The sequence below is a fragment of the Channa argus genome, chromosome 14 (genome assembly GCF_033026475.1).
Source record: "Channa argus isolate prfri chromosome 14, Channa argus male v1.0, whole genome shotgun sequence".
NCBI lineage: Eukaryota > Metazoa > Chordata > Actinopteri > Anabantiformes > Channidae > Channa > Channa argus.
Window position 1 is genome coordinate 22,767,856 of NC_090210.1, and position 15,338 is coordinate 22,783,193.

Consider the following 15,338-nt stretch of genomic DNA (forward strand, 5'->3'; position numbering starts at 1 on the left):
CTTCTTGGGGGATTGGTTTTAATTTATTCTTTTTTGTATTTTTTAGTTTTATTGAGTATCTAGTTTGTCGTGAAAAGATGGTCTGAGGGGGCCACAAATGCCCTGCAGGGATGTTGTGACATCTCTGGACCCCCTCCAGTTTGCTTATCCCCCTCAGCTGGGAGTGGAGGACGCCCTCATCCACTTACTACCCCGGATCTACACCAACCTGGACAAGCCTGGGGGTCTGTCAAGATCATGTTTTATGTTTTTTGACTTTTGGCGGTGGAAGCAATGTTCCCGCTAATCTGCGCGTGTGCGCAATTGCGCGCTGCTGACACTGTCTCCGCGCACAGAAAAACATCCAACCTGATTTGAAAATAAAAACACAACAATTTATTCTGTTATTTCGCAGTGATTCAGTGAGAGAGTGTCCGCTTCAGCCAATGATGCGATTCACGTACGTATTTCCTCAGTAACACCGTCACTGACCGGCTGTGACAGCGTCCTTATGAGCCGCACCGGTGGTTTAGCAAAGCGGAGTGAAGACACGCTAATGATGTTAAGTGCTGCTTATATTGACCCTTAATAATAATGGCAAAACGAACGGGAAGTTATTTACATTTTCATATATAGATATTGATCATTAAATACTGTCACAAGTTTATGATTCGTAGAAATTTCAGAGTACAAATACCTGGGTGTCCTGTCCACCTGGACAATAAACTGGACCGGTCAGTTAATGAAGCATCAATCTAAAGAAAAACACAGAGCAGCTGTATTTTCTAGGAGACTAATGTCCTTCAACATCTGCAGCACCTTGCTCTGGATGTTCTGAGTCTGTGGTAGCCAGCTCCATCTTCTATGCTGTGGTTTGGAGAATGTTGTCCAAACTCCTTTCAGTCCTGGACAATCCCTCCCACCCAGTCCACTGTGTGCTGGCTGCACAGAGCAGCACTTTCAGCCAGAGACTGATCACAGAACAACACAGGAGACATAAACTGTTCAACTCGTCCCCCTCTTGTAAACAGGAGGGGACTGAAAGGTCAAAATGGACAATTATTTATTATTTTATTTTAAGGTCAATTATTATCTATCGTATTTTGTTTTTAGTTGCATTTTAGTAGATTGTTCATTTGTCCATGTGTTTTTTCTCCTTGGTTTGGTTGAGGTGCTTTTCCTTTGTTTTTTACTTTTCCTGCAGAGAGCAGCTGTAACAAGACAACACAATTTCCATATGGGTTTAATAAAGTTATTTGAATAATGAATTTTGAAAAAAAAATAAGAATCCTGAGTTTAGAGTTAGAATTCTAAGGAAAAAGTCAAAATTCAAATAAATTGTCGTCCTTCATATGTTTCTCATAATTATCACCTTTGACAGTTTGTTGAACGAATCTGAACTAAAATTGCAAATTCAACAGGATCAAATCCAGTAGGTTTAAACATACATAGTTTTCTTTGTCAAGTACTTTTGTTTTTATTACTTTAACTTGAGTAAAGAAGTTCCAGTGATATCTGTATTGGAGTATTTGCTTTTTACACGAGTAATTCATTTTGTGTACTTCTACCCCGTCTGCCATCTTCATCTCAGCAACACTGCAGCTTTTATTAAATCGGACCCTCAGATTTCAGGTTTCAGTTGCTAATATGTTCACATAAATTTCCGGGATATAAAGGAACTGTTAGATTTATAGCAAATCATTAAAACCCATCTCACAGACCTCAATTGTGTCAAAGAAATTTCATTACCACCATAATTACACTTTTTAAGTACATATTTTATTTGTATGTCAATTTAAAAACTACAATACATGTAAATGTAAAGACCAACAAAATACAGTTTGCATCAAGAAGTTGCAAGTTTAGAGAAACTAAAAGCAGATGCAGTGATATTGACTCCCAGTCCCCACAGGTGTGACCCAGGGTTCTGTCCTGAGTCCCTTGTTTTTATCATTTACATACTATAAATATCAAATTCACTTTTACTGTTACAACAGTTTTGCAATTTCTCTTGACCCTTCCTCTCTCTCTCCCTCCCCTCAGGTTAAGAGTCTGGGTGTCGTCCTCGATAGCACACTCTCCTTTACTTCCCACATGAATAACAACACAGTCGGCCTACTTCCACCTTTGCAGCATCAACCGCCTCTGTCTCTCCCTCACACCTCTTACCGCTGCCATACTGGTTCACAGTCTGTCGCTTCCGGACTTGTCTACTGCAACTCCCTCCTTTTGGTCCCCTCTGATTTTAACCAACTGAAACTAAAATGGTCTTTGTCTAATTTAGTTTGCAGAACTTAACTGTGTCTCCATCCTCAAAACCAGCATAAAGTCCAGCATGTAGAGGCTGAGTGAATGTGGTCTGGACTCTGTGGAGGAGAGTCATGGTTTCAGAGACACTGTAGAAGGACAGAATACCTGCTCTGTGATCCAGGTACACTCCTATTCTGGAGGACTGAGGACATGAGACTGGAGTTTTAATATGGTTGAAACAAAATTTATAACTGTTTTGGAAACATGTAAGTACCCAAGATTTGTCATTTAATCCAAATACACATTCATGGCCTCTTCCTGCTCTGCTGATGTTCTTGTATGTTACTGCTACATCAACCCCTGTCCCTCTCCACTCCACCTCCCAGTAACTACGTCCAGTCAGACTCTCTCTGCTCAGGACCTGAAACCAATGAATGAATCTGTCTTTGTGACTAGAATAAGACTGTTTTTGACTCATGAATGTTACTTTTCTGTTTCCATCAGATAATAACAGATTTTCATTTGCTGTGTTTGGATCCAGTGTGAGTTCACATGAATATTTTAAGAATCCAGCTCTGGTCTTTGGTTCTGGTTGTGGCAGTAAAACATCCACTTCATCCACTAATGATGAGATGTTTGTCCATGTCTGTCTCAGAATGTCCTGTAGTTGATCTCTGAGCTCTGACACAGCTGCTGTCACATCCTCAAAGTATCTCAGAGGACGGATGTTGACACTGGATGTATCTGTAGATTCACTGAGTTGTGACAGTGAGGGGTAGTTGTGTAGAAACTGGTTGTGATCCTCTGTGCGTGAGAGCTGCTCCAGCTCAGCATCTTTCCTCTTCAGCTCATTGATCACCTGCTCCAGCTTCTCCTGAAGCTCTTTGACTCGACTCACTTCAGTTTCCTGCTGGGATCTGATCTTCTGCTTCACCTCAGACCTTCTTTTCTCAATGAGACGGATCAGCTCAGTGAAGATCTTCTCACTGTCCTCCAATGTTTTCTCAGCAGAGCGATTGAGAGCCTCCACCTCCTGTTGAAGCACCTTCAAATCTTTGTCTCTGTCCTGGATTCTCTGCTGGATTTGTTGTCGACTCCCCTCGAGTTCTCTCTGCCTCTCAGTCCTTTCTGCTGCAGCTGAGACTGTGTCGTGGCCTTTATGTTCATCCACAGAGCAGAGATAACAGATACACTGCTGATCAGTACGGCAGAACATCTTCATCACCTCATCATGACGAGGGCAGATGTTCTCCTGCAGGTTCTTGGAGGGCTCCACCAGCTTGTGTTTTTTTAACTGTGCTACATCATAATGAGGCTGCAGGTGTTTCTCACAGTAAGAGACCAGACACATCAAACAGGACTTAACAGCTTTCAGTTTTGTCCCAGTACAGAAATCACAGGCCACATCTTCAGGTCCAGCATAGCAGTGATCAGCAGGAGCAACTGGAACCTCATGTTTCTTCAGCTCTTCCATTAATTCAGCCAACATGGTGTTTTTTACCAGAGCAGGTCTCGGTGTGAAGGTCTGTCTACACTGAGGACAGCTGTGGAGTTTCTTTCCATCTTCTTCATCCCAGTGGGTTTTAATACAGTTCAGACAGTAACTGTGTCCACAGGGAATAGTCACTGGATCCTTCAGTTCCTCTAAACAGATTGAACAGGAGAATTTTTCTTGGTCCAGTTGGTTTCCTTGCTTTGCCATTTTCCCCCGATTGTGATTGTTGAATAGTTTCACTTTTGTCCGAAGAACAACAAGCTCTGTGCCCTGAAGGAAAACTGATCTTTGCTCTTGTTCCCATGATGCAGTCAATAGGTTTTACCAGCTCAGTCATGTACCTCCATGTTGTTTACACACATCCTTACACTGACAGATCTGTGAAGGAGGAAGGAACAAAAATAAATCTGTTAATAGGGAGGAGCTCACTGTGTTTGAAAGCAGCAGCAATAGGGATGAATTTTCAGACTTTATAGAACAAAAATTTCAGACTGAAAACTGGTTCAGTTATATTTTCAGAATAGTTTCAAAAAATCAATGACAAAATCTGATAATTTCTACTCATGCAGTAGAAGAGAAACATTACAATAGAAATTTTATTACACATTTATATCACAGAGTAGATAAAAATTTTACCTAGAGAAAAAACATATCATGAGCAGTGAAGTCATCTGCCGCTGCAGAAGTCACAGGTAAAAAACTACACAAACCCAAACTATTATTAGAACAATAAATTAGATGTTAAAATACCACCATGATTGACAGGTGATGTGTGTTGTCTCTGGTTTAAACATCAGTGTAAACCTTCCAAAAAACTAACTAGAATATACAATTTAACACATTAGATTTTTACATCACTTGTTCCATCAATTGATTTTACTGAACTCAGCAGTGGATCCAAGACCTAAAAGACAAAGTCCAGCATAGAGAGGCTGAGTGAATGTGGTCTGGACTCTGTGGAGGCGAGTCTGGTTTCAGAGACAGTGTAGAAGGACAGAATACCTGCTCCGTGATCCAGCTACACTCCTACACTCCTGTTCCTGCTGCTCTGCTTATTGAACCACCAGGTCCCATTGGCCCTATTTAAAAAACCTTAATAATAAACAGTAATAGAAACAATAGTAGAATTATCACCTGACAGTTTCAACCTAAGAACTGAGAAATTATAACCTCGTGAACGTAGACTTCATGGCAGAACTACTGTATTGGATTGTATTAAACTGCACATGGTCATAATGTTGAGCTTTATCAGTGTAAGATGCTACACGGATGTAATGAGCATCTTTACCATTTGGTGGCACTTTGGTTCCATTATGCATTTACTATTTTTTACAGCTAATTATTAGCAGTAAGAATTTCCATTAGTTCATAAAGATTGGGCCAAAAGAAAGAGACTCTTCAGTTTTACATCAAGGCAGGTGGTGTAGAGAGAGAGTTTATCACTCATATCAGTATCTCCCAGGTTCAACCTGAGTGTGATCTGATCAGAAGTTCTTTAGTTTCTGCTTGGAGAAGTGTGAGGATAATTTACTGCTATAAATGTAGGAGTTTTGTGTCCATGTGCATTTACATGTCCCAGGAGTGTCACACTTTGATGTGTATTTAATGTTTTGCGGACCCAGAAAGAGAGACGGAACCAGGCGGTTAGGAAGGCGTGAATGTTTATTTAGGGGAAGGTATAGTGGATTGGGTCGGGGGAAAAGGGGAGCGCTGCCAGGAGGCGATGTCCGGAGAACGGAGAGGCTGGTCCGAGGAGCTTGATGCCTTGTGCGGGGGGGGGCGATTGGGGGGCGAGTCACAGGTGGAGGTTGAATGGTGACCGCGGGAGAAGGAGCCGTGGAGACGAGGAGCCAAGGGGATCGCTGAACACAGCAGGGCGGCCGGAGGATCTGAGGGCAGGGAGACAAAGAGCAGGTTAGCTGTTTCTAACTAACGGGTTTTTACCAGGAGCCTAATGTACACGAGTACCAAGGAGGTTACTGCGACGATTTGGCAACTTGTGGCGTGGAGGAGACCGGTATATGAACTGCTGTCATTACGATGAGTGATTGCTTACAGGTGTGGCCGCCGCTGCAGTCCAGGTGCTCTGGGAGAAAGAAAACAAACAGGGAGAGTGAGAGAGAGAGAGAGCAGGAGGGAAGGGGAGGATAGAAGGGCGGATGCTGTGACAAGGAGAGTTTTTGTTCATGTTGAGAAGGTTAAATGTTAGAGATAAATTTGTCTCTGCAGCTTTGTGCGAGCTATATTTAAAAAAGGCAGTAAAATAAGAGTCAGAGTGGTCTTTTTTCATCTACATAATATTTTATGCACATTCAGCAAGTTCAAATGTTCCACTGTCTCTACTGGAGTTTGTAGTGTTACAGGATGAAAACTGCCTCAGTTATCGTCTCATACAACTTTCATATTTTCTCCACCAACTTTGAACAAGATCCTGGAAATAATTGATCGATTCTTGGAGAAATAATAGTTTATTATAGTAGTTTATTATGTAAAGCTTTACTTTGTTCAGACATTAAAGCAGTTTGTTAATAACTTATGTTCAGTGATTTCATGCAGATTCACTTCATAAACACACCCAGTTTGTTCAACGATGTCAAAATAATCAAAGATCTACTTATTAATTATGATTATACAATAATTTCTTCAAAATAAAGATGCTATTTTTGCACAATGTCTTGATTGAAATGCTTTTTACAACTGTCATTCTATCCTTTAAAACAACAGCAACTTTTGATCCATGTGACTAAGCAGATCTAAATGTCAGTTTTAAACCACATGTGTCTAAATCGTTTGTCAATGAGCTGAAGTTTCCATCTGCTGTGTGCTCTTGGTCTGTTTGACCTGTGAACAGAGGATGTTTAAGTAAAATATGAACATTACACAAGGATTAAACAAACCTCATCATGAGCAGTGATATCCTCAGTGGCTCCACAGAAACAGGAAATAAACGAAAAACTAAGAAACTAAAAGAACAAATATACTAAATGAAAAACTTGTGATGTTTGATTGGCTGATCTCTGTGGTGTCTCTCTCATTTCCACAAACTGTCTTTTAATGACGACGACATGATGGAAGTTTACACAACTCAGCAGTGGATCCACAGTCAAAAAGGAAAAGTCCAGCATGTAGAGGCTGAGTGAATGTGGTCTGGACTCTGTGGAGGAGAGTCATGGTTTCACAGACACTGTAGAAGGACAGAATACCTGCTCTGTGATCCAGGTACACTCCTATTCTGGAGGACTGAGGACCTGAGACTGGAATTTTAATTTTGTTGAACCAAAATTCTAATTTTTTTTGGAAACACGTTAGTGGCCAAGATTTGTCATTGTTACCAAAATCACATCCTTCACCGTTCACACTTCTGCTGATGTTCTTGTATGTGACTGCTACATCAACTGCTGTCCCTCTCCACTCCACCTCCCAGTAACAACGTCCAGTCAGACTCTCTCTGCTCAGGACCTGACAGAAAAATGTGAATCTGTCTTTGTGACTAGAATAAGATTGTTTTTGACTCACTACTGTTACTTTTCTGTTTCCCTCAGATAATAACAGATAATCATTTGCTGTGTTTGGATCCAGTGTGATTTCACGTGAATATTTTAAGAATCCAGCTCTGGTCTTTGGTTCTGGTTGTGGATCTAACAGTAAAACATCCACTTGAGTCACTAATGATGAGATGTTTGTCCATGTCTGTCTCAGAATGTCCTGTAGTTGATCTCTGAGCTCTGACACAGCTGCTGTCACATCCTCAAAGTATCTCAGAGGACGGATGTTGATGCTGGATGTATGTGTAGATTCACTGAGTTGTGACAGTGAGGGGTAGTTGTGTAGAAACTGGTTGTGATCCTCTGTGTGTGAGAGCTGCTCCAGCTCAGCATCTTTCCTCTTCAGCTCAGTGATCTCCTGCTCCAGCTTCTCCTGAAGCTCTTTGACTTGACTCACTTCAGTTTCCTGCTGGGATCTGATCTGCTGCTTCACCTCAGAGCTTCTTTTCTCAATGAGACGGATCAGCTCAGTGAAGATCTTCTCACTGTCCTCCGCTGTTTTCTCAGCAGAGCGATTGAGAGCCTCCACCTCCTGTTGAAGAACCTTCACATCTTTCTCTCTGTCCTGGATTCTCTGCTGGATTTGTTGTCGACTCCCCTCGAGCTCTCTCTGCCTCTCAGTCCTTTCTGCTGCAGCTGAGACTGTGTCGTGGCCTTTATGTTCATCCACAGAGCAGAGATAACAGATACACTGCTGATCAGTACGGCAGAACATCTTCATCACCTCATTGTGACCAGAGCAGATGTTCTCCTGGAGGTTCTTGGAGGGCTCCACCAGCTTGTGTTTTTTAAAAGCAGGAGATTCATAATGAGGCTGCAGGTGTTTCTCACAGTAAGAGACCAAACACATCAAACAGGACTTAACAGCTTTGAGTTTTCTCTCTGTAAAAAAATCACAGGACACATCTTCAGGTCCAGCATAGCAGTGATCAGCAGGAGCAGCTTGGAGTCGAGTCTTCTTCAGCTGCTCCACTAAACCTGCTAACATGGTGCTTTTCACCAGGACAGGTCTCTGTGTGAAGGTCTGTCTACACTGAGGACAGCTGTGAAATTTCTTCTCATTCTCTTCATCCCAGAAACTTCTAATACAGTTCAGACAGTAACTGTGTCCACAGGGAATAGTCACTGGATCCTTCAGTAGATCCAGACAGATAGAACAAGAAAATGCTTCCTTATCCAGCTGAACTCCTTTCTGCGCCATTTCCCCTTCAGTGATAATGAATGTTTCAGTTTCTCTTTCTTAGAACTGAGAGTTTGAGCTCTGATCTAAACAACATGTGTTTCTGCAGAGAATAGAGCCTTTCAGTTCCTGCACTTCCTGGTTACACCCATCTTCAAAGTGTAGATCTAAAGGGGAGGGAACAAGGAAATAAAGTGCAGCTCAGTGTGTGTGAGAGCAGAAAAGGAGGAGTTGCACTGTTCATCCATCAAGTCATTAAAGCATTCGAGCAATTTTAAAATAACATGTTTCAATACAAAGATGTTACTGAAAGATATTTTCACATCAGTTAATTTTAAAAGTCAATTCACACAAAAGCTTCCTGTAGTTCATTGTTGTGTGAGTCTTTTGATATTTAAGTTTTTTCAGCTCATACTTATGGATCAGTTGGTGGCCTCCTATTTTCCACAGGTTGCAAACAGCACAATTTTTCTTCAATCCTGTTCTTGTTATTTTTTTCCTAAATCTTAAATTATTTAATTTAGTAGCTAAACATTGAAGATTGTAGCTCTGTGTTCATTTAGTTTAACAAGAACAGCAACAATTGTGAGCAGCATAGTGCACAGTGAGAACTTCCTGAACCTTCTCAGCTGATTTCACCATTGTATGGCATGATAAGAGTTTACTTTACCTACGAGGAGGTAGAAAGTCTTTTAGGGGTTTTAGCCAGCCCCCCAGTTCCAGGCAATGCAGGAGGAAACTGAATTTAGCTTATTGCTGTACAGGTGCCGTGGCAAAAATGACAATATCTCGTCTTAGCCAAACCAACTTTATTTATAAAGCAGTTTAAAAACGGCAAAAAGTGAGCAACGTGCTTAACAATTTAAAATGGTAAAGCCAAAATAAATACATATAAAGTAATAAAGGATAAAAAGAATAAAAATACAATAAAGTAGTACAGTCACCTACTCATACTGGGTCCAAAGCCAGGGACAAAAAGTGAGTTTTCAGCTTCGATTTAAAACTACACAGTGAGGAGGCCTGTCTAACTTGCAAAGGCAGTGCATACCACAAATTGGGGCCTGCAACAGCAAATGCTCTGTCTCCCCTGAGCTTCCGCCGAGTTCTCGGCACGTCCAGGAGCAGCTGGTCAGAAGACCTGAGCGACCTGGAGGGGGAGTGCACATATAGCAACTCAGAGAGATAGGGCGGATCAAGACCATTTAAGGACTTAAACAAATAAAAGAATTTTAAAATGAACTCTAAGATGGACAGGCAGCGATGCGAAAACCGGGGTGATGTGCTCTCTTCCATGTTCCAGTTAACAAACGTGCAGCTGCATTTTCTACCAGCTGAAGACGGGACAGGGACAAGTGAGAGACACCAAAATACAGAGAATTACAGTAATCCAGCCGAGTTGTGACAAAAGCATGAATCACTGTCTCAAAGTGCGTTTTTGACAAATATGGTTTAACTTTTGCCAATTGTCTTACATGAAAGAAGCTGGATTTCACCACTGCACTAACCTGCCCGTCAATGCTAAAACCACTGTCCCTCTTAACACCCTAATTAGTGACAGTAGGTTTAACAAATTGTGTCAAAGGGCCCAGGTCTTCAAGAGGGGGCTCACTTCTCGTGCTTGGACCAAAGACAATAACCTCTGTGTTTTTTTCATTAAAGTGGAGGAAATTAAGAGCCATCCAGGCTTGTAATTCCTCAAGAAACTCCATCAGTGAGCTTATGGAGTAGCCATCCTTCTTTCTCAGTGGCACATATATCTGGGTGTCATCTGCATAACAGTGGAAAGGACAGTTATGCCAAGGGGGAGCAGATAGAGGGGGAAAAAGCAGAGGCCCAAGAATTGAGCCCTGCGGAATCCCATATAACAGAGGAACAGAAGAGGACTGGACATTATCCATTTGTGTGACCTAAACCACTCCAGAGCAGTGGGATGCCTATCCATTGCTCGGAACGAGCAGCAGTAAGATCCAGTAGCACCAAGACCACACAGAGTCCCCAGCGTCTCTAGCTAAGAGGATGTCATTACAAACCCTCAGCAGTGCCAATTCTGTGCTGTGAAGCGATTTAAAGCCAGACTGGAAAACCTCAAGAATGCTGTTTTCTTCTAACAAGTCCTTCAGTTGGACATATACAATTTTCTCCAGAATTTCTGACAGAAAGGGAAGTTTAGAAATGGGCTTAAAATTGGACAACACACTGAGATCCAGGCCTGGTTTTTTAATCAGTGGCTGCACTGTAGCATGTTTGCAGTGTCTTGGGAAGACAACAAGAACAGAAGGCCCCAGAGTAGTGATAACCTCTTTAAAAAACTGTGGTGGAACCACATCAGTGGGGAAACCTGAGGGCTTCAGATGTCTAACAGTCTCATATAAAAAAGACAAAGTCACAGGCTCAAACTGGTGACAAGTTACAGGGCACAACACAGACACCGAAGGGTCAGAAGTAGGTCGTGATATGAGAGCCGTCACATTATTCACCTTATTTACAAAAAACTTAAAGTTTTCACGTGCTTCCAGGGAAGGTTCCTCACAAACAGTCCTCGGGGATTAATAACAACATCTATGGTGTTAAACAGAATACGAGGCTTGTGACGGTTTGACAGGATGATATTTGAAAACTGTTCCCTTTTTGCCTCTTTTACAACAGCCTGATAACGACCAGCAGTCCTTAAATATTTGGAATGAGACCTGCAGCTTGTCCTTCTTCCACTTTCGTTCAGCTTTTCAAGACTCGCTTCTGACAGCGCGAGTTGAATGATTCAGCCACGGCTCAGCTTTAACTTTAGGCTGCCTGGACTTTAACGAAGCCACGGCATCTAGTGCTGTTTGGCAGGTTGAATGAAACCAGGAGCTGAGCTCCTCTGCATCGGAACACATAGACTCAGGAGCGAGGCCGAGAACTGAGCGGCAGTGGAAGGGTTAATAATACGGATGCACTGAGGAGGAGCGCGAGGCTTAAAGGTGTTACAGGGCAGCGTAATGTCAAATAATACAGCCATATGATCAGAAAACACTGTATCACAAATCCTCAAGTTGGTAACAGACAGACCATAAGTTAAAACCAGGTCAAGAGTATGTCCATGCTTGTGCGTGGGTTTCGAAACGTGCTGAAGAAAATTAAGAGTCAATAAGACTTAAAAAGTCCTTGGACATTGTTTGTGCACATTAAAATCTCCAACGATAAGGACTTGATCATACTTAGGCATGATATCACCAAAAAAATTCAGAAAATTCATGAAGAAAGTCCTTATTGTATTTAGGTGGACGACGCACAGCACAGGTTGATAGCGACCCAGTTCAAACAAGTCAAGTTCAAAGCTGGAAAAAGAAGACGACAGAGATGGCTGGTTACATTTATATGTAGATTCATAAACTGTGGCCCCTCGACCCGACGTACGCGGGAAATTAAAATAATCACAATAGAGAGGCCGCAGGTTCTCCAGATTTACCGCGTGGTGCCTGGGACAAGAAGAACAGGGACGGTGGCGTTGGAACAGGTCCTCCGGACCAACGACAGGTACCAGCCAGGCATTGACAGGCTCCAATGAGTGCCAGGAGGGGAAAAGGCCATGAACCACTCCAAGCTCATCCAACGAGTCCACCGGAAAGCGCGCCAGACATGTCTTCAGCTCTACAGCAAATACACACTGGCGCCGTCTTGGAATCAGGCAACTCTGATTCTTAGACACCTCCAGTGTAATCGGTAAAGAAGCTTCAACATCCAGGACGTCTTTTAGGGTTTTATTATCTTGCAAGAGAGAAGTACATAAACAGAGTTTCAAGTCTCCATCCTATGCAGTTCTAAACCTCATACATCACACATTAGTTTTCTAACCTTCTGTTGCTGGGCAGAGCATTCTCCACCCTCAGGCTACTGCTCCCAGCCTTTTTTTCCTCGTGCTTCATTTATCAATTTAATCTTGACTGGGTATCTCAGGATACTCACACAACAGGTTACATTAAGGCTCACTGTGACGTCAGGGTGTTTTATCATGTGACCTACTCTATAATAAGGACAGCTTCACGCAATCTTAGTGGATTCACACAGGAAAGAATCAGTAGGTCATCCGATCCTAAACTTTTGTCAGGATCCCCAACTTCACTTCCTCTTTATGACTTTTATTTTGCAGCCACTTCCTCTTTCCTGGTCCCGTAGCATTGTTTCCGCTTTACTAATCACCGGTAATCAGTTTCACCTGCTCTCATCACTTTGCTTATTACGTCCTCAGTTCCCTCAGCAAACTGTCAGGTTGTCTGCTAATCACTGTGACTTTCCAGCCTCCATCACGTTCATCATTGCGATCCACGGCGAAGAGAATGTTTTCCATGTCCATGTTTGACTCACGCTCTCCCGCCGAAGGATGGCCCTCGCACCTCTGATTCTACTTTGGGCCCAACCGTCTCGCAAAATGCAGCTGTGCTGATGGTCATTGTGATTTTCATTCTGCGTCTCTGGACGGACCTTAAAATGGTGTCTTGACACTCTTGCCCAGGTTTTCCTCCACTTTCCTCTTTGGCAGTGAGCGGAGCACCAACTTCTATTACACACCTGACAGTGAAAGGTGTGTTAAAGGAGGACAGTGGCGAATTGTGGTTGACAGCTGCACTTCTGGGAGCAAATATCTGCCTCCATGTTCTTGCCACTTCAAACGATGTGTAGACTTTGTTACAGGAGTAAAACTCTTAGGATTTACATCGGTCAAACGTTGGGAGGGAACATTTTGCTGCCTTTACCGAACAAACCCATAATGAAAGATAATGTGAACATGACGTGAGAGGAAGTTTCTGCCAGAGGTTCTTCACACAGCTCCCCCGTCCACTCCTTGCTTTTAAACAGTCTGTCTACAGTGAAGCAGCAGCAGCAGCAGCGCCCTCTACTGTCTGTAAGAGAAAACTGGGGGGAAAAAGAAAAGCTTACAGCACCTGGTATTCCCAGGCGGTCTCCCATCCAAGTACTAACCAGGCCCGACCCTGCTTAGCTTCCGAGATCGGACGAGATCGGGCGTGTTCAGGGTGGTATGGCCGTAAGCCACAGCTCCGTCCACAAACACACATTTTATACAAGCACATCATCACCAGCATCCCATCCAACTGGCTCAGTTTCAGCCATAGACCACCTGGGTGCTCGCCTGAGGAGCTACCGGCTGGAGGGTGGCTAAAGAGGAGGCGGAAATACTTAGTAACTGCTCCTCCTGATCTGCTGTGATCCGTTGTTAGAAAGAGCAGAGCAGCAACCAGCTGAGAGCAGACTAGGACTGTGGAAGCACTTTGCTGCTGGGGGCCGCCTCTCCAAGACGCCGCTGTTTATTTGATGCCCCCCGTGCTTCATTTGCTCACATCGAGAGTGATGTGACACCTGACAAGAGCCAGAGATCGTCGACCACCTCCTTCTCAAAAGGCCTGTTTGCCAAAACTCTCGTGGTTTACGGCCATACCACCCTGAACACGCCCGATCTCGTCCGATCTCGGAAGCTAAGCAGGGTCGGGCCTGGTTAGTACTTGGATGGGAGACCGCCTGGGAATACCAGGTGCTGTAAGCTTTTTCCTCAGCAACAATCCAAAACCTCAAAATATGCACTTTGTTATCATCACAGGTGAAGCATCCAACCCTCACAATGTGACAAAGGGACTTTTCTTTTTGACAAATGACTGAAACAAAGAATCCCTTCTCCAATTTGCTTCAGACCAATTTTGATCTGATCCAGGACACGAGAACTTGGTGGTGCCGGTGACTTTTTCCTTTCTCTGCTAAAATCCTCCGGCACAATAACGTTGTCAAACCGCTAAACTCAGCCCGTCTCCCCACGAACTCTAGTAAGTCCTGCCTTTGTTTTAGACTCCATTTCCCATAAGTCAGTATTAAGTACTAGTATGTGTGTCCTCCCTCATAGACTGGAGATCAGAACATGTAGCAAAGGTAAAAAAATAATAAGACAAAGTAATAAATAACTAATGGTTAATCCGAGGGGGCCACAAATGCCCTGCAGGGATGTTGTGGCAGGGATGTTGTGACATCTCTGGACTCCCTCCAGTTTGCTTATCCCCCTCAGCTGGGAGTGGAGGACGCCCTCATCCACTTACTACCCCGGATCTACACCAACCTGGACAAGCCTGGGGGTCTGTCAGGATCATGTTCTTTGACTTTTGTGCCTTTAACACAATCAGCCTGTTCTGCTGGGGGAGAAATTAAACAACATGCTCGTTGACACCCCCATGGTTGCCTGGATGTTGGACTTCCTCCCTGACCGATCCCGGTACGTCCGCCTACAGAACTGTGCGTTTGACACTGTTACCTGCAGCACAGGTGCTCCCCAGGGACAGTCCTACCCCCCTTTCTCTTCATCGTGTAAACCTCTGACTTCAGGTACAAGTCAGAGTCCTGCCACCTTCAGAAGTTTTCTCATGACTCTGTGGTTGTTGGATGTATCCAGGGTGGAGATATCACAAAGTATCGATCAGTGATGGACAGTTTTGTTAACTGGTGTGAGAACAATCATGTCCAGCTCAACGTCAGTAAAACAAAGAAACTGATGGTGGACTATAGGAAGTCCTGGACTCCTGTCGACCCTCTCTTCATACGGGGAGAGGCGGTGGAAGCAATGTTCCCTCTAAGCTGCCCGCGTGCGCAATTGCGCGCTGCTGACACTGTTTCCGCGCACAGAAAAACATCCAACCTGATTTGAAAATAAAAAACACAACAATTTATTCTGTTATTTCGCAGTGATTCAGTGAGTGACTGTCCGCTTCAGCCAATGATGCGATTCACGTACGTATTTCCTCAGTAACACCGTCACTGACCGGCTGTGACAGCGTCCTTATGAGACGCACCGGTGGTTTAGCAAAGCGGAGTGAAGACACGCTAATGATGCTAAGTGCTGCTTATGTTGACC

The 15,338-nt window shown here is 43.5% G+C and overlaps 2 protein-coding genes and 2 non-coding genes across 6 annotated transcripts; 1 reads left to right on the forward strand and 3 right to left on the reverse strand.

Annotated features, from left to right (window-relative positions):
• Positions 1-2,020: 2,020 nt before the first annotated feature.
• LOC137098465 (tripartite motif-containing protein 16-like) lies at positions 2,021-3,936 on the reverse strand. Its single transcript, XM_067474717.1, has one exon. The coding sequence runs from the start codon at positions 3,929-3,931 to the stop codon at positions 2,255-2,257; it is 1,677 nt and encodes a 558-aa protein (XP_067330818.1). The 5' UTR covers positions 3,932-3,936; the 3' UTR covers positions 2,021-2,254.
• Positions 3,937-5,492: 1,556 nt separating this feature from the next.
• On the reverse strand, positions 5,493-8,610 carry LOC137098463 (tripartite motif-containing protein 16-like). Of its 3 annotated transcripts, none has more exons than XM_067474711.1 (3): positions 6,622-8,610; positions 5,693-5,810; positions 5,493-5,613 (listed from the first exon to the last, which is right to left on the reverse strand). In XM_067474711.1, the coding sequence occupies exon 1, from the start codon at positions 8,468-8,470 to the stop codon at positions 6,776-6,778; it is 1,695 nt and encodes a 564-aa protein (XP_067330812.1). In that variant the 5' UTR covers positions 8,471-8,610; the 3' UTR covers positions 5,493-5,613; positions 5,693-5,810; positions 6,622-6,775. The 3 variants fall into 3 exon arrangements, with proteins under 3 accessions (XP_067330812.1, XP_067330813.1, XP_067330814.1); XM_067474712.1 differs by having other exon boundaries at positions 5,498-5,613; positions 5,781-5,810; XM_067474713.1 differs by lacking the exon at positions 5,693-5,810 and having other exon boundaries at positions 5,508-5,613.
• A 4,749-nt stretch (positions 8,611-13,359) lies between these two features.
• On the reverse strand, positions 13,360-13,478 carry LOC137099070 (5S ribosomal RNA). The gene has a single exon (XR_010910709.1). It is a non-coding gene; the product is annotated as a 5S ribosomal RNA (ribosomal RNA).
• Positions 13,479-13,869: 391 nt separating this feature from the next.
• On the forward strand, positions 13,870-13,988 carry LOC137099085 (5S ribosomal RNA). Its single transcript, XR_010910724.1, has one exon. It is a non-coding gene; the product is annotated as a 5S ribosomal RNA (ribosomal RNA).
• The last annotated feature ends 1,350 nt before the right edge of the window (positions 13,989-15,338 follow it).

What these genes read in the sequence shown, in the direction of transcription:
- LOC137098465 (XM_067474717.1), bottom strand. Translation starts at nt 3,931, where the DNA reads ATGGCAAAGCAAGGAAACCAACTGGACCAAGAAAAATTCTCCTGTTCA.
- LOC137098463 (XM_067474711.1), bottom strand. Translation starts at nt 8,470, where the DNA reads ATGGCGCAGAAAGGAGTTCAGCTGGATAAGGAAGCATTTTCTTGTTCT.